The 24340-nt window shown below is 38.1% G+C and overlaps 2 protein-coding genes and 1 non-coding gene across 3 annotated transcripts; 1 reads left to right on the forward strand and 2 right to left on the reverse strand.

Moving 5' to 3' along the window:
- Positions 1 to 1690: 1690 nt before the first annotated feature.
- LOC118798837 lies at positions 1691 to 6285 on the reverse strand. The gene is made up of 2 exons (XM_036558415.1): positions 6156 to 6285; positions 1691 to 2835 (listed from the first exon to the last, which is right to left on the reverse strand). The coding sequence occupies exons 1-2, from the start codon at positions 6167 to 6169 to the stop codon at positions 1899 to 1901; spliced, it is 951 nt and encodes a 316-aa protein (XP_036414308.1). The 5' UTR covers positions 6170 to 6285; the 3' UTR covers positions 1691 to 1898.
- Positions 6286 to 10697: 4412 nt separating this feature from the next.
- Positions 10698 to 10770, forward strand: trnat-ugu. The gene has a single exon. It is a non-coding gene; the product is annotated as a tRNA-Thr (tRNA).
- Positions 10771 to 12580: 1810 nt separating this feature from the next.
- LOC118798835 lies at positions 12581 to 23908 on the reverse strand. Its single transcript, XM_036558413.1, has 2 exons — positions 23799 to 23908; positions 12581 to 13956 (listed from the first exon to the last, which is right to left on the reverse strand). The coding sequence occupies exons 1-2, from the start codon at positions 23810 to 23812 to the stop codon at positions 13005 to 13007; spliced, it is 966 nt and encodes a 321-aa protein (XP_036414306.1). The 5' UTR covers positions 23813 to 23908; the 3' UTR covers positions 12581 to 13004.
- Between the last annotated feature and the right edge of the window lie 432 nt (positions 23909 to 24340).

The following is a 24340-nucleotide window of genomic DNA, read 5'->3' on the forward strand; positions in this document are numbered from 1 at the left end:
TGATGTGGTTTTGATGTGACTTAATTTGAAACCTTTTTGAAATGACGAGTATCAACTCTTACTTGTTTTACAGTAGTTTTGATAGGAATCAGGTGTTGTGATGACTACACCGCAAACATAGCCATTTTATTTGCTATCCAAAATGAACCTATATGTGTTGTAAAAATATATAAAGTTGATAACAGTAAAATAGTGGTCAATATGAAAAAAAAAAACACATTTTTGCGTACTACTTTTTTTTGCAACACCCTGCATGTGCCTCTCTGCCTTGCAAATATTTTGAAATACATTTAAGCCATTAATTTCCTGCAAAAGCTTTCCTGAAGCAATATTAAGGATCAGGCAATGTATTCTTAACTCTTTTATATAATGGCTTCCTATTAGGTAGCCTTTAGAGGCATTAAGCACTTTGGACGTCTGGTTTCTATCACCACCATTGTGAACAATTCTGATTCAATTAGAGAAAGATGCATTTCACAGTAAACCACTCTGAACTGGCTTTGTTTACATCAATGAGCTTTGCAGAAATATTTAAAAATTGGTGAAATTGCCTTTTAAAGTGTGCAAGACATGCAACATTTGAATGATTGGACAATGGAGCATTGGTTGATGCTCACAAGGACAAACCTCAGATAGACGATAGAAGTTCCATCATGTAAACTTTATTAACAGTGTAGCTTGAAGCCTGTACTACATGTCCTACAGTGGCCTAGTCAAAGCACTGATCTGTAAAAAGACTGATACATACTTACCAAATGGGTTTAAAGCAGATATTGCTGCAAAAAGTGGTCCTCCAAATTATTAAAATGTGGGGCTTCAATGCTTATGCAAATAGCATGTTTCATTTTTCATTTTACTTCAAAATATTTTCTATGTCACATTAAAATGAGTCATTTAGAGTTATTACATTGAGTGTACTTACATAAAAATACAGGGTAAAACATTTTACATAGGATTTAATTCAATATAGATAGTGGATTCACTACAATCTAAAACAGAAGGCCTGAAATGCAATTTATTTAAAAAAAATAAAAATAAAAATAAAAGACAGAAAATGAAAGTTTTTTTTTCTTCATAAAAGTCTTTATTCAGGTTTCTCTTCCATGTTAACAAAACATGCCTCAATATTATTAAGCCAGGTGGAAGTGGAATAGAAAACAGGACAGAAGATGTATGAATAACTTATTAGTTGAATTATATGTCATTGTTAATATCTGCTTTGTACAGGTCAGAGCTGTACAGAATGGACTTTTCCTTATGGTACTTTCAGTTGTAGACTTTGTTTGTGCAGCTCTGCACAGCCATATAGTGGACAGTATTAGAGGAATACAGACATCCTGAGGGAGCAAAGAGAGAGCGAAGTCAGTTATACTCTCTTAGGCTCCGTACTTTACATTTTATTTTCAAATGGGAAATCCACTGATTTTTCCACAATTTCGCAAAATTCAATCATTAAGATGTGAACAAAGCCATTCAGAGTGGTTTTAAAGATTTTATTTAGAGGTGGCTGTTTTTGAATTGTTTCTGCTGACTTTTTAGGTTTATGGTTTTAGGTTATGTCTGTGTCTTGTTCAGAGTACAGAGGGGGGGCGGGTAGTTACATGTCTTTTTAATGATTGTTTACCACAGTCATCTATTTCTTTCTAGGTAAATGGTACAGATTTGTATGGGTTTTAGAGAGTAACTTAAAAGTACAGTAATGAATGGTGAGATTATTTTTCCATCAAAGTGAAGCAATCCCATTAGACTTTCAGAGACGTAATCAGTCATTTGTAATGAATTACTTTTTTGAGTAACTACTCTCATCACCTGGATTAATGGGTTGGATGCATTTGGTTGGGTTTCTAAAAAATGTTTGCAGTCACTAAATTGACAGCAATAAGACCGGAAAACCCTGATCAATAGTAGTGGCCTAAGTCATGCTCACTAGCTATGTCCTGTAGTACTTCGGAAGCCTCATCCTCACTGAGAGCACAGTCTGGCTCCCTCAGGAGATTCCATTCAGTGACCTCACATACACTCACACTGCTGTACAGTCGCTCCTGATCCACATTCAGAACCCAGCCTGGCTCCATGTGGAAGGCTACAGCCACATGATCCCACACATAATACTTCTCAACCTTAAGTGACTTTGCATGCACTGTGGAGTCCTCTTCGTCCACCACTAGCCTGTGGCCATGACTTTCTGAAGGAGCCTGACAGCGCCATGACATGTTGCCCTGGAAGTACCCACACACTCTATTATAACGACGGGGCAGGCGTGGGTATTGGCTGTACTCCTCAACGTGCCGTGGATGCACCAACACCGAGTACATAATCTCTGCCTTGTAGATCTTGGTTCCCAACACACGAAGAACTGGAGCGGATCTGTCACAAAACTGTCTGGCATACAGAGACAGGAGCTTTCTTAGACGAAAGGTGAATCGGAAGTTGCCGTAGCGAGACTTGCTCTGGAATGCTGGCGAGGTGGTGAACTTCTCCAGGAAAGGCTGCTGGTTAGAGGCCTGGACATTTGGAAATAACCCCTTTAGGAATCGCTTCTCAGCAACAGCAATGTCATCCTTGGTCACTGATAGACTCCACCACAGAAGGTTGTCATGGCGTGTTATACAGAAGCCGCCATCACGAAAGATACCGCGAAGGCCACTCTCCCCAGTCACATGGCACACTTTGGAGACACGGAAGAGCACGTTGTTTGGATAAGGGGGAATATTGCTCTTCTCCAGATACCGACTGTCCAAGTAGGGGTCTTCTTTTAGCTCCAATAATCTCACATGTTTACCTTTACAGCATGTTTCTACATGGCCTCTGGAGTTTTTACGCTCTGTCCACTCTCTAAAAAGGAAACAAAACATTGAACTTTAACTCATCATGCATTTTGCTAGATTATCTGTACATCTGCTTTATGGGTGTAAATCTGTTCTTAAATCTCAAATTTAACCACAATGTTGAGATTCTAAATTTGGGATTTTTACACTGGAAAATGTTATTATATTATACTTGCTTTAAAATTCCAAAATTATTGCTGTTGAATCACCATATTCATTTGCATCTGTACACCCCTAATAAAATCAGAGCTAACTGATAACATGAATTGACTGTCAGTTGTAGTAAAAGTAATGAGAAGATTAAAGAAAATAAAGAGACCAAAGAAAATAAAGAGGCTTCAAATAAAACCCCCCTCTGAAAAAATACTCCTGAAGACCTACCACTCTTATTTGATTGATCATTAAAAAGTTTCAAAGTTCATACATCAAAGATATATTTTAATTCCCAGCTTATCAGCCTTAGAGTTGACTAAGTGGTGACTAAAAAAGTATGAATAATTCTCTTACCATTTAGCTTCATATTGTGGAATAATAATAAAAAATACTCGGTCAATTAAAAAAAAAGTCCACACAAATTGGCTACTCGTTTTTGTATATGAAGCCATTGATGGCTCATTTGCATGCACATATTTCAGTGCATCAACTCAACATAGTTTTTTGTTAGAAAACGAATGTATTGTGCTATATCACATTGTATCATGTTACAAACATTACGGTGAATCTGCATATTGTCGCTGTCCAAAAACAAGTATCTCCATTTTTGTTGTTTTTCATTTTTGACATAATTTGAGGAAATCAGCAGCCCTCTACATTGTGTGAAAATTTTATGATGAAGGGAGCAATAGAAATGCTCCAAGATTGTTTGAAATGAAACCTCTTTACATTAACCTACATTAAAAGTAAAGAAAGTTTACCCTCTCCTGCCATTTTTCTGTTTTTCTTTGGACAGCGATGATATCAATGCTGTGTTGTAGAAAAAATGAACTTTTTAAATTTCAGTAGAGATATTGTCACTAAGTTAATATAATATAATTATCCCAAAAAGAAATGAGTAGCTAGATGTTCATAACTAAAATCTAAGCTGAATAATAAGTAACTTTCCTCACAAATATTCTTGAATAGAAGAAAATGTACAAAGATTTAAAAGTACTTAGGGAATAACATTAAAATCCAGGAAAATGTAACTGAGTAAATAACTAATAACTACCCGCCTCTCGGGCTTAAGTGCAACATTTAACAATATTAACTGTGATATTTACATTAAATTATCAGCATCAATAATTCAATATAAATTAGGAGTATTTGGAACATAAATGAGTGCCATATGGTGTCCCTCAAGGCTCTGTTGTAGGTGCCTTACTGTTCATCTTTTGTTTACATTCCAGAAGACATGCAAAACACAATGTTGGCTATCACTTTTGTAGTGATGATATACAGTTATATGTCTTATAACTGCCAAATACAGTGATGGGATATACAAAATGAAATATTGTGTCAAAGACATAAACGTCTAGAACACCAGAAATTTCCTCCTTCAAAAGTCTTATGAAACAAAAGTATTGTTACTGGGCTTTAAGTCTACTTGTAATAAGTCTTCATATTTTGTTCTTAACATTAATGGTTTTTCTTTGTTTCTGAAAGCAACATATCACACCGGTGCTCTGTATCTTTAGCAGGAAAAGAAAGCCACCACATGTGACCGCACTCTCATTCAATTTATACTAGCTTTCTATTAAGTTTCACTTTGACTCACTGACTACAAGTTCTTTCTGATAAATTTTGCAGCACTAGCTCCAGTATGTCATGCTGTTCTAAGTATTGTAGCTCATTCAGACCACTTCCCTTAGCTGAGACAGGCTTACTGAAAATCTCTAAGACTGCTTGTAACTTAGTTGGTGGAAGATGTATTTCTTACGTAATTCATTAATACATAAATCAACACATAAATCAAACTGTGTCCTCAGATTTTCTTTTTAATAAACACTTACAATTTTGTACACTGTAGAAATATTCTTGATAACTTGCACTTGGCTGCAGGGGTGCAAATTTGATCTGAAAATAGTGGGGTGGTGGGGGTGTGGTAAGCTAGAGACTAAAGAGCAATACAAATGTGAAACCTACAGTTAGTGTTACTGTAGTGTTGTACATCTAATGGCTTGCCAATCAATAAAAAAACAAACCCAAACAAAATCATTAACAGAAAATAGTATTTCATACATATTGCACATATCAGTTTTGTGCACTTTACAGTGGCGGGTTTTATACCACTGTTTGTCTGATCTGTGTATTGTGATAAATAATAAATATATGACGTCCCCCTCACCCCACCCCTTATTTTGCGCCAGTGCCTGGCTGCCTTAAAATTGAGATTTTATAATGTAACTCATTGATTTTTGCACAGTCATTAGAATATTAGCTCACATGATTTAAAGGGGAATTTCACGGACAGAACCAGAATAACTTCCAAAATATTTAACCCATGTTTATGTCCTTTCCACCAATATTTCAAAATTTCTGCATTGAGATGAGTCATTCAGAGTGGGATGGTGTGAAATATTTCGTTCTAGAGAAACATATCGTGTCAGAATTAATCACAGTGGTGGTGATAAGAACACAGCAGTTTTACAAAAATATTTTGGCCTAAAACATATTCTCTTAAATATATTTATGGCAGAAAGGTATATGCAGGACATCATAAGGCAAAATAGATTTTTTTTTTTTCAGATTTAACACTATTTTACCATCATCAACATCACATCTCAAAACTCAGAAGATGTGTTGGTTCACTGGTGGTTTTGGATAGTGAATAAAATGGCTATATTCAAGTTCATCTAAAATGAACTATTTCTCATTAAACCACTCTAAATGACTTTATTTACATTTCAGTGACTGAAATATGCAGAAATGTATAAAAATTGGTGGAATTCCAATAAATGTTTATTACAGTGTAATTATGCTGTTTACCTGTGTAAAGCTTTTTAAGATTTTAAAACTAAACTGAAACATGCAATAAAAGAAAAGAATAAAAACTGCAAATGAGAGCAGACCAAGCTTCTCTGAAATCCTCTAAAAACTGAAAACAGCCTGTAACAACCAAAACACCTAAAAACTGACCTAAAAACTGAAACCAGCCTGTAAAAACCGGAAATGAGACATCAAGAATTCTCTCTCAAAATGTCATAAGGCAATTTGACTACACCAGGACAAACTAACTTGAATTTAGGTGGGAAAATTATTGACACTACGTAGCTAAGTTATAAATGTTTGTCCAGTAAATGTTTGTAATTAGTCTGTATGTGTTATCATGTAGGTTTAGATTTTGTTTACCTGTTTGCAGCCATGTTCCTCGCTTGTTTCCTAAGAAAAGTGGTCTCTGTAAAGTAATAAGTCAGTGGAAATACCCTGACAAAGACAAGAGAACTAATTCGTGTGAGTATGTGTCTGTCTGTCTGTCTGTCTGTCTGTCTGTATGTGTGAGCTAAATGCACAAAAGGAAGAGTAGTTGCGCGCGCCTTGCTCGAGACCTGCTTTCCCGCCTTTGGCTGTTGACGTACTGTGTTTCACAATCAGAGGCAGGAATGGAACATACATGCATGCACACAAATCTGCACTGCTGATTTCAGGGGGTATTTCCACTGACTTCTGAAACCAAACCCTAAGCTGAGGTGGGCGGCAACTAATTCCATTTTCTTAGCTTTGTACAATAATAAAGGGTGATTTTCCTGAATTTTTGCATAATAAAATCATTCAGAAGCAACGTCATTCAGAGCGGTTCTGTGTCAGAATTGTTACCAGCAATGGTGGTGATAAGAACCAGGTGTCTGAAGAGTTAAAGAAAGCAAGAACTATTATTTACAGATTAGAGACCTGCAGGGCGGAGAGCCCTGCTGACAAACACAGCAAAGCATACAGTACATGCTGATCTAAGCTGGTTTCATGTTGGTTTAGCTGGCCACCCAACATGGTCATTTTATTTGACCAACATACCAGCATACAAAACACAACATATGCTGGTTTTGCTGGTGGCCAGGCATGCTGGTCTGTGCTGCTTTTCTAAGAGGGAGGTAGGGTAACTTGGAGGAAGATGTCTGCCTGCTAAACTTTCTCTTCTGATGAAATGATGGAGCCACATCTAATGCAGACACATTTACTAAATGCCTATGGTCTAATTTAGTCTGAAATCACTGCATTCCTATGATATTTTGCTCTGAAAAAAGCACAGCAGGATTTATTTTCTCTTGAAGTGAAAGTTAGAACTTTGGAGTAAGAAGTGCCCCCAGATATGGAGCAAAAGGTCAGCTTTAGCATGTTGCTACAAATATTCAGTGTTCAGTTCTTCACTGGAGTTTCACTGACTAGCTAGCATTAGCATTACATGCTAGCTGTAGCAATTGTTAGCTACAATTAGCCAACATTTTCTCATTTTATTTTTGAGCATACATATATGTATGTAAGGTGCTATACCAACAATGATATTATGATGATGGTGATTATTATTAATAATTTTACTGCAGTTTGTTGCACCTTGAATTGTCTGTTCCAGTTCATTTCCTCTAACTGTGTGTAGGTTTATTCATCATCATCCTGTCCTGCTGAACTCGTGCTCATATATGGTTTAGTTTTACAGTAAATGGAGTACATTCTCCCCCATTTCCCTTAAGTGCGGCTCATTGTATGGCTAATCAGTACCCTTTTGTCAGATACCTCTATTTTACCATTATCAACTGGTAAGTCTCTCTATAATGCACTATGTTATGTTACTCTGAATGACTTTGTTTACATCTCCATGATGTCATAATGCAGATATTTTTAAAAACTGGTGGAATTCCACATTAATCTTAGCCATTATTTGATAGATTTGTGTTTTTTGAGTGTTATAAAATGGTAGTACTCTATTATGTAAATAAACCCTTACAAAGAAGATATATAGTAATACTATAAAAAAATAAAATACAATAAGATAAAATGTGCCATATCTTTTGCACAGGACACATTTTAGATGATAAAAAAATCATCATTTATAGGGTACCTGGGAGGTGGCTGACCCAAACCCTAACCTCTAAATATCAACCTTGTGAAAATAACATTTTTTTTGTATTCTTTCCAATGTCTCTTCGTTTTTTAAGTAAAGTTGAAAGATTTATAAGCTAGAATTGTTGCTTCTGAAATAGACACCACTGAAACATTTGGTTTTTCATTTCAAGTTTTGGTAGCATTATGATTGGTTTGGTAGTGACAAAATAATTTGTTTTAATGAAGATAAACATAACTCGGGCATATGGTCACTCAAATTCCAAGTCTGTTAAAAGACTGAAACATGTTTTCAAGTCTTTTAACCAATTTGGCAAAAGGAATCATATAGCTTCTATACATCTATACAACTTTTCTAACTTCAGTATAGATACAGTTTGCCATTTCTGTTGGATTATAGTCATGGTTTTTCACCCCTCCACACACTTTCTATCAGGAAACTGGCTCCTGAGGAAAGAATTTATTCCAAGGACACATTATAACCACACACACACACACACACACAAACACACATTTGAACTGTAGACATGCTTGAAGGCCTGGGCATGATGTGAAAGCTCTTGAGCAGTTAACTGTATTATACTGCCTATTCAGTATAATGTGACGGTATTGTGAAGGTGTTCTCAGGCCTAAAAGCCTCTCTTCTGTGCCCAAGGCCCGTGGACAGAGATGGATTCTTCTAGCGTGTTCTAATACTGTTACCTTAAGAGCTAACTGCAGTATAACTTCTTCTAACAAAATAAGAAAAATGTCTAAGTTTAAAAGAGCAAAGTTTAATAAAAGACTTCAGTCACTGAGTTCTTGTGGAAGGAAGGAAAAGGCCTTCTTCTTTATTGAGCTTGAATGGCAAGATGGTTCCCGGACAACCACAATGCAAAGAATATCTCAAAACACCCAATTTTTATATCCTGTTTGGGGTGATGAAATAATCACCCCTCTCTCTCTATAAAATTCTATACCATCTTAGTTCCCATCATTTCCAAACCTTACATTTCCTTGGGAACCCTTATTTCCAAACATACATGATATATGTTTTTTAAAAATATCTTATCTTAACTGTAGCAGGATGTACAAGGGCATTAGCTTTGACTGGTTGCATTGTAAATTCACCTACTCCAGAATCTGGTTCTTATCTCAAGGACAGCTCCTCTTTTTTCACACAGCAGATTCTCACAAATTTCTGGAGGCCCCCTTTGCTAAAAGGGGCACTCTGTGTCCAAGTTCCCATGCAAGCTAAGGCCTTACAGTGTGAAGATTACTATTCTTTTGGTTAATAAACACTATTTTTAAAACTATCAAAGATAAAGATTATTTATTCAAAACATCTGTCAGTGTCAAAGTTGTCCGACTACCTTTCAAAATGCTTTTCAAACCACTTTCACAACACTGGCCCAGTCAAGATTACCTTGGTGGATCTAACAGTTTGCAAATGTTGTATATCAGAGTTTATTTTCTGGTATGCAAATGATGCCCAGTGGCTCTATAATAGCTTTCATGTCATGGCTTCCAGTACAACTAGCACTAGAGTCCAAAAATATAACTAATAAATTATAGGGGAATTCCTATATAATCCAATTGAGATGTAAACAAAGTCATTTAGAGAGGTTTGATGTGAAATTCTGCATTCTTGGGAAACTTACAGACTCTTTCTTTACAATGGTGGTGATAGGAACCAGAGGTTGCAATGTCCACAATGAAAATGTAGCCATTAAGTTAGTTTTCATATGGAATGTTGATAGTGATGAATAAGTGGTAAATCTGTAATATGAAACTTTTTTGGGTACTCTTTTGCTCAGTTTCTTATCTCAAAATTGTTTTAAAACAGTGTCTCAGGCGTCAGGCAATATATTCATGATCATTCAGTGTAATAACATTCTCTGAGGTAGCTATAGAGGCATTAAACTCTTTACAGCTTTTATAAATGATGTCTTTGCTCATGCTATATGATATACATATAGCATAAATATATACATACATATGTATTCCAATTAATTCATTGTACCAACCGCATTTTTTTCTACCCCAAGACTTTCTTTTCTTAATTATGAGGCAACTTTGTTTTACTTTATTTATTTAACTTTATAATTATTACATTCTGTCCTAAGCATGGAAATTTTGTCACCTAACCACAGATCATCATTAATTATAAGCTTCAGTCTAAGATGTAATTCTGTTTGGTGTGAAATGGTCGTTTGATTTAATACTATCTGACACCAGAAATCGAAACTTTGAGGCACGCCTAACCTCAACAGAAACATGCCCACAGTAAGAAAGAGACAATGGATGTCTCCATTCAAATATACACCCACCAGCCACTTCATTAAGTGCACCTACCTTGTATCTGCATTCTTTGTCTTTTGTTTTATCAAGTCCATGTATCAGGTACCATATAGGTGCACAACATGCACATAAACCATATAGGACAACATGCACTAACATGCCACCACCACGCCAGTGCCACAGTGCTGAGAAAGATCCACCACCCAAATTACACCTGAAACCAGATCACCAGGGCTAAAGAAGGCTAACTAAGTATGTAGAGCAGGGCTGTACAATCTTATCTGCAAAGGGCCAGTGTGGCTGCGGGTTTTCATTCCAACAAAGCAGGAGCTCACATGATCAGTCATTTGAAGTCTGACCAATTGATTAGACAAGTAGAATCAGGTGTACTCCTGCTTGTCTGGACTGAAAACCTGCAGCCACACCAGCCCTTTGCGAATAAGATTTGACACCCCTGGTGTAGGGGAACAGATGGACTACAGTCTGTAATTGTAGAACTACATGGTGCACCTAGAAGATAAATGGAGCTGATAAAATATACATAGCTGTTTTTAGCAGGGCTCCATAGCTCAGTGGTTAGAGTACTGGTCTTGTAAACCAGGGGTCATGAGATCAGTCCTCACTGGGGCCTCCCAATGTGATTTTGGGGGATAATATTTGATCAATCTCAAACTCATAAGGCCAGTTTCCCCAACCCAGATTAGCCCTAGTCTGCAAACAAAGCTTAAAATATTGTACATTTCACCACTATAAAAACAGACACAGCTTTAGCACAAGTTGTGGTGCTTTATTCTCAGCTGTTGGCCGCAGCTATGCTGTACATAAGCAGAGCTTTCGCTTTACTAATAGTTAATTCACTACCCAGCTCATGTATGACTCTCTCAGCCTTAGCAAAATAACGCAGTGAATAAATGCTACAGAACAAATAACCCTAAATGAACATGTAAACATTTCCTGAACACACTACAGTATTGTTTGTCTTACAGGATTATTTCATATGATTGAAAAAATTGTAAAAACACAATTCTTGTAAACAAACACTGATTTGAAATGTTTGTAAGATGGTAATCATAATTGGCATATTGCATTGCAAGCACACTTTTTAAACCCCTCTTTGCTCAGTTGAGGCTTTGCTCCCTGACAGCTTTCCTGGTCAAACTTGAAGATCGTACATTGTGGGACATGAATGCCACTGTCATGTGGTCCCACACATAGAACTCCTGCTTCTTCTTAAGAACACAGCACGAGTTTTGCTCATGTCCTCTGGTCTCCACAAAATCTCTTCCTGGAATTCTCTTCCTGGAACTCGCACACACCATTGTGTCCTGCAGAAGTGGGTATCTCTTGAACTCTCTTTTGGCATCTGGACCATGGACCACTGTGGCATTCATGACCTCTGGCTTGTAGACAACTGTCTCATAGATGCGCATTTGAGGTGCTTGCCCCATGCACAACTGGATGCTGTAGTTGGCCAGCAGTTCCCTCATGGAGAAGGTGAAATTAAAGTTCCCCAGCCTGATGAGGAGGTGAACTTGTGTAGGAAAGGTTTACAGTTATAATCTTTGTCATTACCAAGAAGACACCTCTCAGCATCTGCAGTGTCACCCTCTGAGATAGCTAAGCTCCACCTAACCAGACTTTGGGTGGAGGTGATGTCATCTCCTGGTTTCTTAAATCCACCATCATTCAGGATGGGTGAATGTGTGCATCACTCATTTGTCTCTTACAGAGCAATATTAATTCTATGTGATGCATTTAAAACATAAATTTCCTCTATATAGATTATCTGTGCTAGTCCTTGTGTGAAATATGTGCATGTAATTGTGCAACTTTGTGAGCATGAGCAGTGCAGTGAGAGTGTGGGAAGTGCTGCAAATTCAAAGATCCATCTATAATAGTGTTACATAAAAAGAACAGAAATTTGCCAAAGCACCTGTGAATATAAATCTGAAGGATGAAGATTTATAAAAAGAGCTGAAGAAGAGAAAGATCCCACCTCACCTATCCCACCTCACCAAATCAGGCCAGACCCAATTTTAGATTTTATTCTAAATGGGGAATTCCACTGATTTTTTTTCCGATTTCTGCATAGTTCATTCATTAAGATGTAAACAAAGTCATTCAGAGGTTTGATGTAAAATGCTTCACTGTGGAGAAACTTACTGTGTCAGAATTATTCACAGTGTTGGTTATAAGAACCACCTGAAGAGACATCTGAAGAGTTACAAATACGCCGTCTTACGTCTGAGACATTGTTTTACAATACTTTTGGCCTAAATGGCAGAGGGGTACATACAGGATGTAGAATGGAAAAACAGTCCCTAAAGAAAACATATGTTTTTGAATTTACCACTGTTTTACCCTCATCAACATTACATATAAAAACTCAGAAGACACATGTAGGTTCACTGGTGATTTTGGATGGTAAATAAAATGGCTATATTAGTGTTGTAGACATAGCGACCCCTGGTTCCTATCACCACCACTGTAAGGAAATATGAGTCAGTAAGTTTCTCTACAATTTAACATCAGATCACTCTGAATGACTTTGTTTACTCTCAACTACTGAACTGTGCTTCTTTTGACCAGTTTTTAGGTTTTCAAACAGCATAATGTCTTTGTCTTGTTCAGAGAAAAGTCAGGGACAGTGATATGCCTTTAAATGATTGTTTACCTCAACTGGCTATTTCTTTCTAAATAAAGTATCAGAAGTATCCATTTGTAATGGATTACTTTTTGAGTAACTACCCTGGTCTCATCGCCTGGACTACATGGGTTGGAAGTGTTTGGTTGGGATTCTAAAAAATGTTTGCAGTCACCAAATTGCCAGGAATAGGATTTTAACACCCCTGATCAATAGTAGTATCAGAAGCCTAAACCATACTCTAGAGCCAAGTTTTCTAATATTTCATAGGCTTCATACTCATCAAGGCCATAGTCTGGCTCCCTCAGGAGATTCCATTCAGGGACCTCACATGTGCTCACACTTCTGTACAGTCGCTCCCGATCCACGTCCAGAATCCGGCCTGGCTCCATGTGGAAGGCTACAGCCACATGATCCCACACATAATACTCCTCACCCTTAAGTGACCTTGCATGCACTGTGGACTCCTCTTCGTCCACCACTAGCCTGTGGCCATGACTTTCTGACGGGGCCTGACAGCGCCATGACATGTTGCCCTGGAAGTACCCACACACGTCGTCGTCACCACGGGGCAGGCGTGGGTATTGGCTATAGCGCTTAATGTGCCGTGGATGCACCAACACAGAGTACATAATTTCTGTTTTGTAGATCTTGGTGTCCAACACACGAAGAACTGGAGCAGAATTGTAACAAAATTGCCTGGCATACAGAGACAGGAGCTCTCTTAGAGGAAAGACAAAGCAGAAGTTGCCGTAGCGAGACTTGTTCTGGAATGCCGGTGAGGTGGTGAACTTCTCCAGGAAAGGCTGCTGGTCGTAGGCCTGGTCATCTGGAGTCATGCCTAACTCCTCTAGGAAATTCTCCTCAGCATCAGCAATGTCTTCCTCAGTCACTGATAGACTCCACCACAGGAAGTTCTCTTTGTCATATTCATCATGGTATGGAATCTGGAAGCCGCCATCATCAAAGATACCCCGAACGCCACTCTCCCCAGTCACGTGACACACTTCAGATACACGGAAGAGCACGGATTTTGGATAAGGCGGGATGTTTTTCTTCCTCAGGTAGTGAGTGTCCACTCCAGGGTCGGCTTTCAGCTCCGATAAACTCACATGCTCACCCTCACAGCACGTTACATCATGGCCTCTGGAGTTTTCATATTCTGTCCACTCTCTGAAAAGGAAGGAACTTATTGTATGTTAACTTTTCATGCATTCTGTTAGATTATCCACTAAAAATAAAAATTTATTTGATATAATAACAACATATGTACAGATTAGGGGTGTTCAGAACATAAATTAATGCAATATGGTGTTCCTCAAAACTCTTACTGTTTCTTCATTCACAGTCATATGCAAAAGTTTGTAAACCCCTAGTCAAATTACATGTTTTGCTAAAGTGAAAATCAGTTGGCACAACCTCTACAGGGAACACATTTAAAAATGAGTTTTAATATAAGATTTCTATTCATTTGCTGAATTTAACACATTGACAATAAATTATAAAATGTGACAATACCTTTTGCACAGGCAACATTTTATATTTTAATGCAGTGTACATTAATATGTGCACTGTGTTCTCTGTAGAGGATATGTTCCTATTTTCACTCAGAAAATGAACAAAACATGTAATTTAGCTCAATATTTGCACACAACTGTAAATACATCCCCTATGTAATGCAGAACACAACATTGGCTATGACTTTTACACTAGTAATATACAGTCTATATGTACCACCTCAGTCAGACACAGTAACACAGATATACACAATGAAAGACTTGCTCTGTTAAAAATTTCACTGTACAATTACAGCAAATTACTGGCCACTAGTTGCATTACTTTCACAGTAATTTGCAGTACTCTATTAACAGTAAATAACAGTAAAATAGCAGCCGCATACTATGACTACACAGTCACTTGGATCACAAGATTCCTGTGATGTAGCCATATTCTGCAGTACACTTACAGTAATACACTGTGATTAAAATAATCTCTTGTTATTTTTACATAACGAAATAGTTGGAACTCAGTAGCAAGTCATTTACTGTAAGCTTGCATATGAAAAAAATGACTTTTAGTTTGACCAGACCTATAAATATTAAAATTTAAATAAAAAAGATAGAATATAAAATAGAAAGCAAGGTAATAGATAAAATAAAAGCAATATTGATTAACATATATATTTATTTACATTTATAAATGGATATTTATTACAGTAATGTTCTGTTATTACAACAATATCTTAAGATTGTTTGATATCACAATAAAATGATGAATACAGTATTTTACAGTAATAACGTTCAGGGTTTGCAAAAATTAACAGTGTGCTAAGGAGCTAAAGCCTGAAAGACCAGAAACTTCCTCCTTCTGACTATTTGGGAGGCTAAAGCGTACATACAATCATTCAAACATATAAGTAGGTGGAAAAATTACATGAGCAATTAAAAGTTACCATATTGTCATAAATCTTATTGTAAATCAATATAAAAACAAACAATAATGTTAATAGAAAATATGATAATATTGAAAATATCAGTTCTGCTCTTTACAGTGGCAGCTTTTGTTCCATTGTCTGTCATTAAAATACTTTGGATCAAATGATTTGTCTCATCTGCATGTGATACAAAACAGACAAAGTGTTTAATGCCTCTAAAAGTTCCCTCACAGAGAGTTATTACACGAAGCAGTTATTAATATGCTTTATGCCTGAGAGTAAAGCCAAAGTCAAAGTCAAAGTTTATTTATATAGCGCTTTTTACAACAGGTGTTGTCACGAAGCAGCTTTACAGAAAAATCCGGGTCCAAGCCCCCATGAGCAAGCCAGTGGTGACAGTGAAAAACTCCCTAAGAGCAGGAGGAGGAAACCTTGAGAGGAACCAAGACTCGAAAGGGGAACTCATTGTGGTATTGTAATGAATGTATTACTATTATAATCGATAAGAAATCCATAATTATAAGCTAAAAAGTTGATTAACAAAAGTGTATTAATCCTCTCACTAAGGATAGGCCTTGCTGTGCGTAAAATAGGGGATTTTCTCATGAGAAAGTCCTGAAGTTTAGAAGCATCTAGAAGCTAGTGTACTTTGTTGTGAAGGAAAGCTGACCCTCAAAGAGGGAGGTAAGCTGATAGGGAACCAGTTCAATAAGACAAGAAGCTAATTGATAGCCTTGGAAGGATGGGGGTAGCCTGGGATAGCTGAGCATGGCAAGTTTTTAAACAGGGTATAAGAAATGATGTTTCTGTATTGCACTTTGCATTTGGCTGTCCGGGAGCCATCTTGCCACCTGAAGCTCAATAAAGAAGAGGGCCTTTTCCTTCCTTCCAAAAGAACTCAACGGCTGAAGTCTTTTATTCAACTTTCTTTTATTTTTGACTAAATTTTATTTTATTTTTTATTTTGCGTTTATGACGAGAACAAGCAATTAGATTAATTAAAGAACTGAAATATAGTTATAGAACAGATTAGTGTTTAATTATCCATATGTTTGGGCTCTGAGCGAGCGGGAATCGCACTTAGTCCCGACATAAATTGGCGGCCCTGTAACGGGGACGAGTGACGAACCTGACAGATCGTTATCAGCACCAGATTGCTAGGACTGCCGTCGTGGGCTACCACGTGACTCTGTGACAAAAGTCTGTCCACAGCGCGCGCTAGAGAGAAAACGGTAAGCAGACACCTGTTATAAAAGTTCTGCTATATGTGTGCGAACAGACTTTGATTGTTGGGTTATGTGATCGCTTGTGCTGAATAAAAATATTTTTAAAGACAGATTTGTAACTGTGTTGAAGAGATAATAGATAAGGGTAGTGAGCCGTATGAGAAGGGAGGAAAATGTAAAAGAAGAGTCATTGCGATTATGAGACGAGGTAACAAAGTTACTGAGAGAGAAATAAAAATAACAGGATATCAGTAAAATGAAAATATATTTTTTTGGAAGGCCTGTAAGAACTGATGAAACGCGTTTAATACCAGCAACATAAGAATATGTACCAGCGCTGTCATTTACAGCAAAAAAATACGGTTGTTTGGGAGAAAGAAGAGAGGATAGATGATTGAGGTACTTGAGGTGAAGTATAAGAGTAGGATTACATACAAACAGTTGACAGTTACAGTGACAGCCATAACGAGTGTCAATCTTACTGGAGTTAGAGTATCGATTGTAGTCGTTTCATGGACCGTGATCTATTAATAGTAACGCAGGATATTCTCACACATTTCTGGCTTGAGAGAACATATAAAGATAAAGGAGGAAGGGAGTACTGGCAGTCACATACATTTATTAATAAAAAACTGTGGAATTAACGCAGTGGGCTAATTGGGACGAAGTCCAGGCAGTAGCCATAGATTAAAGGACAGGATAAAACGAGTTTGGAGCAAGGATTTTTTTTTGGCACCAGTGCTAGATACTTTGTTGACTAGTGAGAAAACATTGGAGGCTGTATTTAAAATAGATAATTTACCGTGCGGTCCCTTCGGGCCCCCGGAAGATGACAGACTATGTAGAGAGTTGGAAATTCGCCTCTGGGTTGAGAAGAGAGAGGTGCTTTGGGAAAGAGGATCAGCAATGTCCATATTGAGGAATGGATCAGCATTGTGAGTTGTTAATGAAATTAGGTACCACAGTGAGTAAGATAAATGCAGTAGTGAATTGGAATGGAGCTCTAGTTTTGGGTCGTGAGGGTATGCTTAAAACAGCACAGGGAGAGAAGTAGAGAAAGGAGGGGGGAACTGCGTGCTTGCTAACAGCCCCTCCCGTGTGGAACACAGGAATGTCCACCCTCACACAGTGAGCTTCAAACACAGACAGCATTGATTCATAAGGAGGCTCAGGGTATTAATTCATAAAGTAAGATCAAAATGGGTAACGAATTAGCTAAACTCGAGCAACCAGGACAAATTACACCTTTTAGCTTAATGCTCTCAAAGGGCATTGCATCCAGGAAAGAGTTAAAACAGTGCATAAAAAAAAAATGGAATAAGTTAACACGCTTTGAGGAAAAACAATGGCCTCTTAGAGGGTCATTTGATACAAACGTATGCAGTATGGTAAAAAACTTAGAGGAAAAAGGCACACGGAAGACACAAGCTCAATTAGTTGAGGACCAAATTAAGTTAATGACTGCTGGAAAAAAGGTTAGAAGAACACACTGATGTGTGTGAAGCATGGTTGATGAAGAATTTGACTCTAAAATAGTGATTGACATGTAAAAGTAAAAGAAAAAAATGGAAAAGGAGGATTTTTTGGGAAATAAGGGAAATTATCAATGTATGAGTATTAACCTGTCATCTTGGCAGGTAAAAAGTTGCAGCAGAGAGAGAGAAGCAAGAAAGGGGGGGCTCTTAGCAGCGGACCGTGAGATCACACACACACACAAGCACTTCAAGGACAGCAATTAATCTAGTACAGTTGGAGCAACACACACACACACAGACAGCTCCCAGTCTGCACAGAGAGGCTACAATGCAGATTATTTTACTGATTAAGGGACAGTAAATATATTATGGGAAACACACTAACCAAGTTACAAAAGAAAGAAGTAACACCTTTCAGTTTGTTAGCTAAAGGTATTGTATCAAGGCTTAGAAGCGGCAACATTCACATATGGGAAAGCAACATCCATAACAATGTGATACACATGTTATTAACATCTTACTCTTTTGTGTTGACTAATGTTAGACAAACAGGATATGATGTAATTCCTTCAGCCCTGAATTGACAATACAGAGATGCTCCAGAGTGAATCCAGCTGAGAGGTTAGCTACGCCTGAAGAAGGTATACCACATCCTTGTGAATAGTTAACCACAACCTTCTTAAAACCTAGAGAAGATTTATATAGTGAACCACTATCGAATAGTGAGTTAATTTTGTTTGTGGGTGGACCATGTTTAGATTTGCATATGGCATAAAATTAGTTCTGACAATGGCAAACCCTTTGTCCATAAAGTTATTGCAGCAATCACACAGGCATTACGCATCAAGCGCAGACTTGGATGTGTTTATCATCCACAATCACAGAGTATGATTGAACACCAAAATGGTGTTCTTAAGGCCAAAATTGCTAAGCTATGTGAGGCGAGTGGACAGAAAATGAATTGGCTAAATGCCTTACCATTAGCCCTAATGAGCATGCGAATGTTGACTAATAGTAATACGCATCTGACTCCGCATGAGATGCTTACTGGACGACCAATGCCAGTAACTTACTTGAGGGCACCTACTAGAGGTCCCCGGCTCGAGCAATTGCAAGACGAATTGCACGATTATGTTACATGTTTGACTAAAATTCATAGGGACATTTTTCGTGACGTTAAAGGAGCTACTGCAGGGCGTAGATCAGAGATTAGAGAGGAGGAACTGAAAAAAGTGCTTCCAGGCGATTATGTCTATATAAAAATCTTCAAAAAAGGCTGGCAACAACCACGACGTGAAGGTCCCTTCAAGATGGTCCTTGCTACTCCAACTGCTCTCTAAGTAGAAGGTAGAAAAGTGTGGATTCATTTAAATCATTGTTCAGCTGCTCCAATAGCACTCAGACTCCCAGAACCAGTCCAGCCACAGGGACAGGACAGTCAAGACGACTCTGGAGGGGAAGGACCAAGTGGACTCCCAAGGCCATGAACCAGAGCAGTGGCCCGGAAGGAACTGAGACCACCTGACAGAGAGGACAGTGACGACTCCGATTCTGAACCAGCAGACTTAGATCCACCGGCAGAACCGGAACCAGACTCAGACTGAGGTAGGATTCAGGCTAAGGAGGGTGTGCTGGAGCCCAGTTGAGGTGGGACGAGTGCTGATAGGGCGTGCCCGCACTCCGAGCACCAATATACTACAAGAAGGGTAAAGGCTCCCCCTGTTTGCCGGAATCCTTACACACACACACACACACAAACATACACACATTAACACCTGCATATCTACAAACATGTTGCGGATTCTAGTTTTATTGTCAGTCATCACACCCCTTATCAATGGCATGGAGTTAACTTTGACAATGATTGAGGGCAACACAACCACTTTTAACTTTGACTTTTGTTCAGTAGTTTCTTGCCCAGATGCTACTTATGCCCAACAATTGATAACTGCAGATAAATATATGTGTGTAAGCCCTACATATCAGCATGACCCTTCTTGGGTCTGTAGGCGATGGGATGAAGTATGGTGGAATACAGGTGTTAATGGTTACACTTATAGACAGTCTACATCCAAGTGGAAACAATTCCAGAATAGTCTTACCTTAATTCAAGGTTGTAGCGCACACCCATGTTCGAAGAACTGTAATCCACTATATCTCACCATTAACAATGCTACTGCACTGATGAATGGGACATTCGGCCTAGGAGCGGACGTCTCAGGCAGAGACCCAATAGGTAGATTTAAAATTGTAGTGCTTAAGCCAAACACCACTACTTCACCTAAAGTTGTTCCAGAAATCAAGACTCTTTCCTTTAGAGACTCTGATGAAGTGATAGCAGTAGAGACTGGATTTAGAGATACAAATAAATGGATTGATTGGATACATTACACTGCGCTCACCCTAGGTGCAAAAATTGTTATGCATGTTCTACAGCTAAGCCATTGTTGACATCATCACCATTTCCAGCACTGATAGATGACTATAACCGTACACTTTGTTTGTTGCCTTTACTTTCTAGTAGAGTACTTCCAACCGACTCTGACTGTGCCGACATGCATTGGAAATTTCCACCAGTGCAAAAGATAGGACCTGGTAAAGGAAATTACACATGTTTCACTCAACATGATACTGACGGTAAAGACGTGGGATGCTTTCCCCACTGTGCACTCACTTACAATACTACTGACATCCCAACAATGTATTTTTCCACTATGTTGGTTGCTAGAGCAGATGTTTGGTGGTATTGTAAAACAACCACCTTTAGGCCTACCTTGCCCAAGACTTGGAAGGGCACATGCGCCCTTGCAGTACTTACTATGCCTGTAGATATAATTACGTTACATGACAATACACCTCACCATAGACGCAAGAGATCAACTTCTGTTCCATCAACTTCTGGCAGTTTTGACAACACCATTTACATTGATGCTATTGGGGTCCCTAGAGGGGTCCCTGATGAATTCAAAGCAAGAAAATCAAATTGCAGCAGGCTTTGAGTCAGTTTTATTTTGGTGGTCTACTATTAACAAGAATGTAGACTGGATCAATTGCATCTATTACAACCAACAGCGATTCATTAATTACACTAGAGATGCTGTTACAGGACTAGCTGACTTCTGGAGAGGCTCATCGACACGGCCCTAACGAAGAAGGACGCAAGAAACGCGTATCTGATGATGACTTCTAACGAACAGGTTGATGACGACTCATATGATGATCTACTCGAACTGTCTTAAACACCAACTGCATCTGACTGATGGCGCCCATGACTACGGACAATTGATTGGGCGGGGTTGATTTGTACTGGTGACCTCTCGCCCCGCCCACAACGGTCCCCTCTACGTGGAGTAAATTCACTGGGGCTGAAGATCAAGATTTCACACTGTCTATAACTGTTTGTGCTGTATGTATGTATGTATGTGTTTACTTATTGCATTTACTCACTCCTTATTTAGTTGTTTACTTTGTATAATTTACCCTATTAACCACATTTCATGTTTTTGCAGTCTAATCTCATTTACTCTTTGTTTGCTCTCCCCTAGAGTGCCACTTCCTTGTGTTTGATGATCCTTAGAAGTTATTGGCAAATTGCTGATTTCTTTTGCTGCCTCATGAGTCTGACTTGCTTATTTTGGCTAAGATTGGTTGCCTGGTCTCAAGGAGTTGGGGCCTGGACACTGGTTATTGCCCTGGCACTGAGATAGGACCGGAAGGGTCCACCAAGGGGCCGGAAGGGGCTCTTTATTTGGGCTATATGGCTTTTTTGGAACACCTGGTCTCAGGTGAGTTTTAAGTAGCTCGCTTATTGGGGTCATAAGGCTTCATATGACAGGAAGGACCAATTAAGCTGTGCCCATATGTCTCACCCATTTCTTAGAAGTTCGTCAGACTCGTGACCTGGTCTTAAAAATTTACTTTAATCATGAACACTTTGTTTATTATTATTATTATTATATTGGATCTTGGAACACAGGTTGTGGTTACTTTAGTTGGACAGTAATTTGTAGTAGTCTTATTTTGTAGAGGGAATGTGGGTTAATCATATAATTTGGTATATAATTTGGTAATTTGGAAAATATAATTTGGAAGAAGTGGGTAAAATATGGGTAAAATGATTTTGAGAAACGATTTGTGGGGTTTGATGTGTACTATGTACTATGTTTAATCCTTTTGACACATACTAATACTAATAAGTAACTTTTGATTTCCATATACTAGTAAACATATAACATCTATTGTGTGTTATGCTTGCAAAATAATCAAACATTTGTAGAGGTCATGGTGAGGGCACCATGAAATGGGGGAATGAGGTATTGTAATGAATATATTACTATTATAGAATATATTAAGAAATCCATAATTATAAGCTATAATATATTAAGAAATCCATAATTATAAGCTAAAAAGTTGATTAACAAAAGTGTATTAATCCTCTCACTAAGGATAGGCCTTGCTGTGTGTAAGAAAGGGGATTTTCTCATGAGAAAGTCCTGAAGTTTAGAAGCATCTAGAAGCTAGTGTACTTTGTTGTGAAGGAAAGCTGACCCTCAAAGAGGGAGGTAAGCTGATAGGGAACCAGTTCAATAAGACAAGAAGCTAATTGGTAGCCTTGGAAGGATGGGGGTAGCCTGGGATAGCTGAGCATGGCAAGTTTTTAAAAAAATAAGGACAAGTGCGGTTGGAAATAAGGGTTTCCAACTGAAGTGCAAAAATAGGAAATAGTGGGAACCAAAGTGAACTGAGAAAAGGTGAGAGGGAGGGGCGATTGCTTAATCGCCCCCAAACAGGGTATAAGAAATGATGTTTCTGTATTGCACTTTGCATTTGGCTGTCCGGGAGCCATCTTGACCCCTGAAGCTCAATAAAGAAGAGGGCCTTTTCCTTCCTTCCAAAAGAACTCAACGGCTGGAGTCTTTTATTCAACTTTCTTTTGTTTTTGACTAAATTTTATTTTATTTTTTATTTTGCGTTTATGACAAGAACAAGCAATTAGATTAATTAAAGTACTGAAATATAGTTATAGAACAGATTAGTGTTTAATTATCCATATGTTGGGGCTCTGAGCGAGCGGGAATCGCACTTAGTCCCGACACCATCGTCCTCTGGTTGACACCGGACAGCCTGAGAGGTTATTTTACACGAGTTTTGTGATAACCTTTATTTTTTTTACTTTTTAAAGTCCATCAGCACCAGAGATCTACATGCAGGATGCTGTGAGGCAAAATATAGTACCCAAAGGAAACTGACTTTTTCAGTTTTACCTTGATTTTACCATCACCAGTATTATACTCAGAGGATGTGTATATTCACTGGTGGATTTGGAGAGTAAATGAAATGGCTATATTTCTGCTGGTTTCCATCACCAACACCGTAAAGAGATCTGACTCGACAGGTTTCTGTACAATGAACCATTTTACATCAAACCACTCTGTCTTTGTTTACACATCCACCACTGAATTATACAGAAATTTTGGAAAATCAGTGGAATTCCAATAAATGCTTGTTGCAGTGTAACTGTGCTGCTTTTATTACTTTGAACAACTGCTATTTTTTCTGAGTAAAGTTCTTTGAGATTTTAAAACTAAACTGACACATGCTATAAAAGTAAAGACACATTAATAAACGAATGCTTTAAAAAAGTGTTGCAAAGGAAATAGAGCAGACCGAGGCTTTCTGAAAACCTCAGTGAGCTAAAAACTGAAAACAGCCTGTAACAACCGGAAATTAGAGAGCAAGAATTCTCTTTCAAAATATGTCATAAGGCAATATGACTACACCTGAATAAACTAGCTTAGCTTAGCACTACTAAGCTTAGTTGTAAATGTTTGTATTTAGTCTATATGTGTCATCACATGAGTTTAGATTTTGTTTGTTTACCTGTTCACAGCCATGTTTTCTTGCTTGCTTGTTTCCTAAGAGAAGCGGTCTCTGTATAAGTCAGTGGAAATACCCCAACAAGGGAAAGAGCTCTAGGTTATATAAGCACGGGTGTGTCTGTTTGTCTGTCTGTGTGTGAGTTGAATGCCTTACTCGAGAGGGCGTTACTGTGTTTCCTGATCAGAGACAGGACTCTAATACGCACACACACACACACACACACACACACACACACACACACATACACATACAAATCTGCACAGCTGATTTTCAGTATTTCCTTTAACTCCTGTTTTACAGCTGTTTTACGGTTGAAGTCAAACCCTAAGCTGAGGTGGGTGGCAACCAATTACATTTTCTTCATATAAATGGAGATTTTCCCAAATTTCTGCATAATAAAATCATTGACATGTAAGTTAAGTCATTCAGAGCGGTTCTAAAGGCACTTACTGAGTCAGAATTGTTCCCAACAGCATTCTTGATAAGAACTAGGTGTCTGAAGCGTTAATGAAAGCAAGTACTATTATGTGGAATGGATATGA

Source organism: Colossoma macropomum, unplaced genomic scaffold (genome assembly GCF_904425465.1).
Source record: "Colossoma macropomum unplaced genomic scaffold, Colossoma_macropomum, whole genome shotgun sequence".
NCBI lineage: Eukaryota > Metazoa > Chordata > Actinopteri > Characiformes > Serrasalmidae > Colossoma > Colossoma macropomum.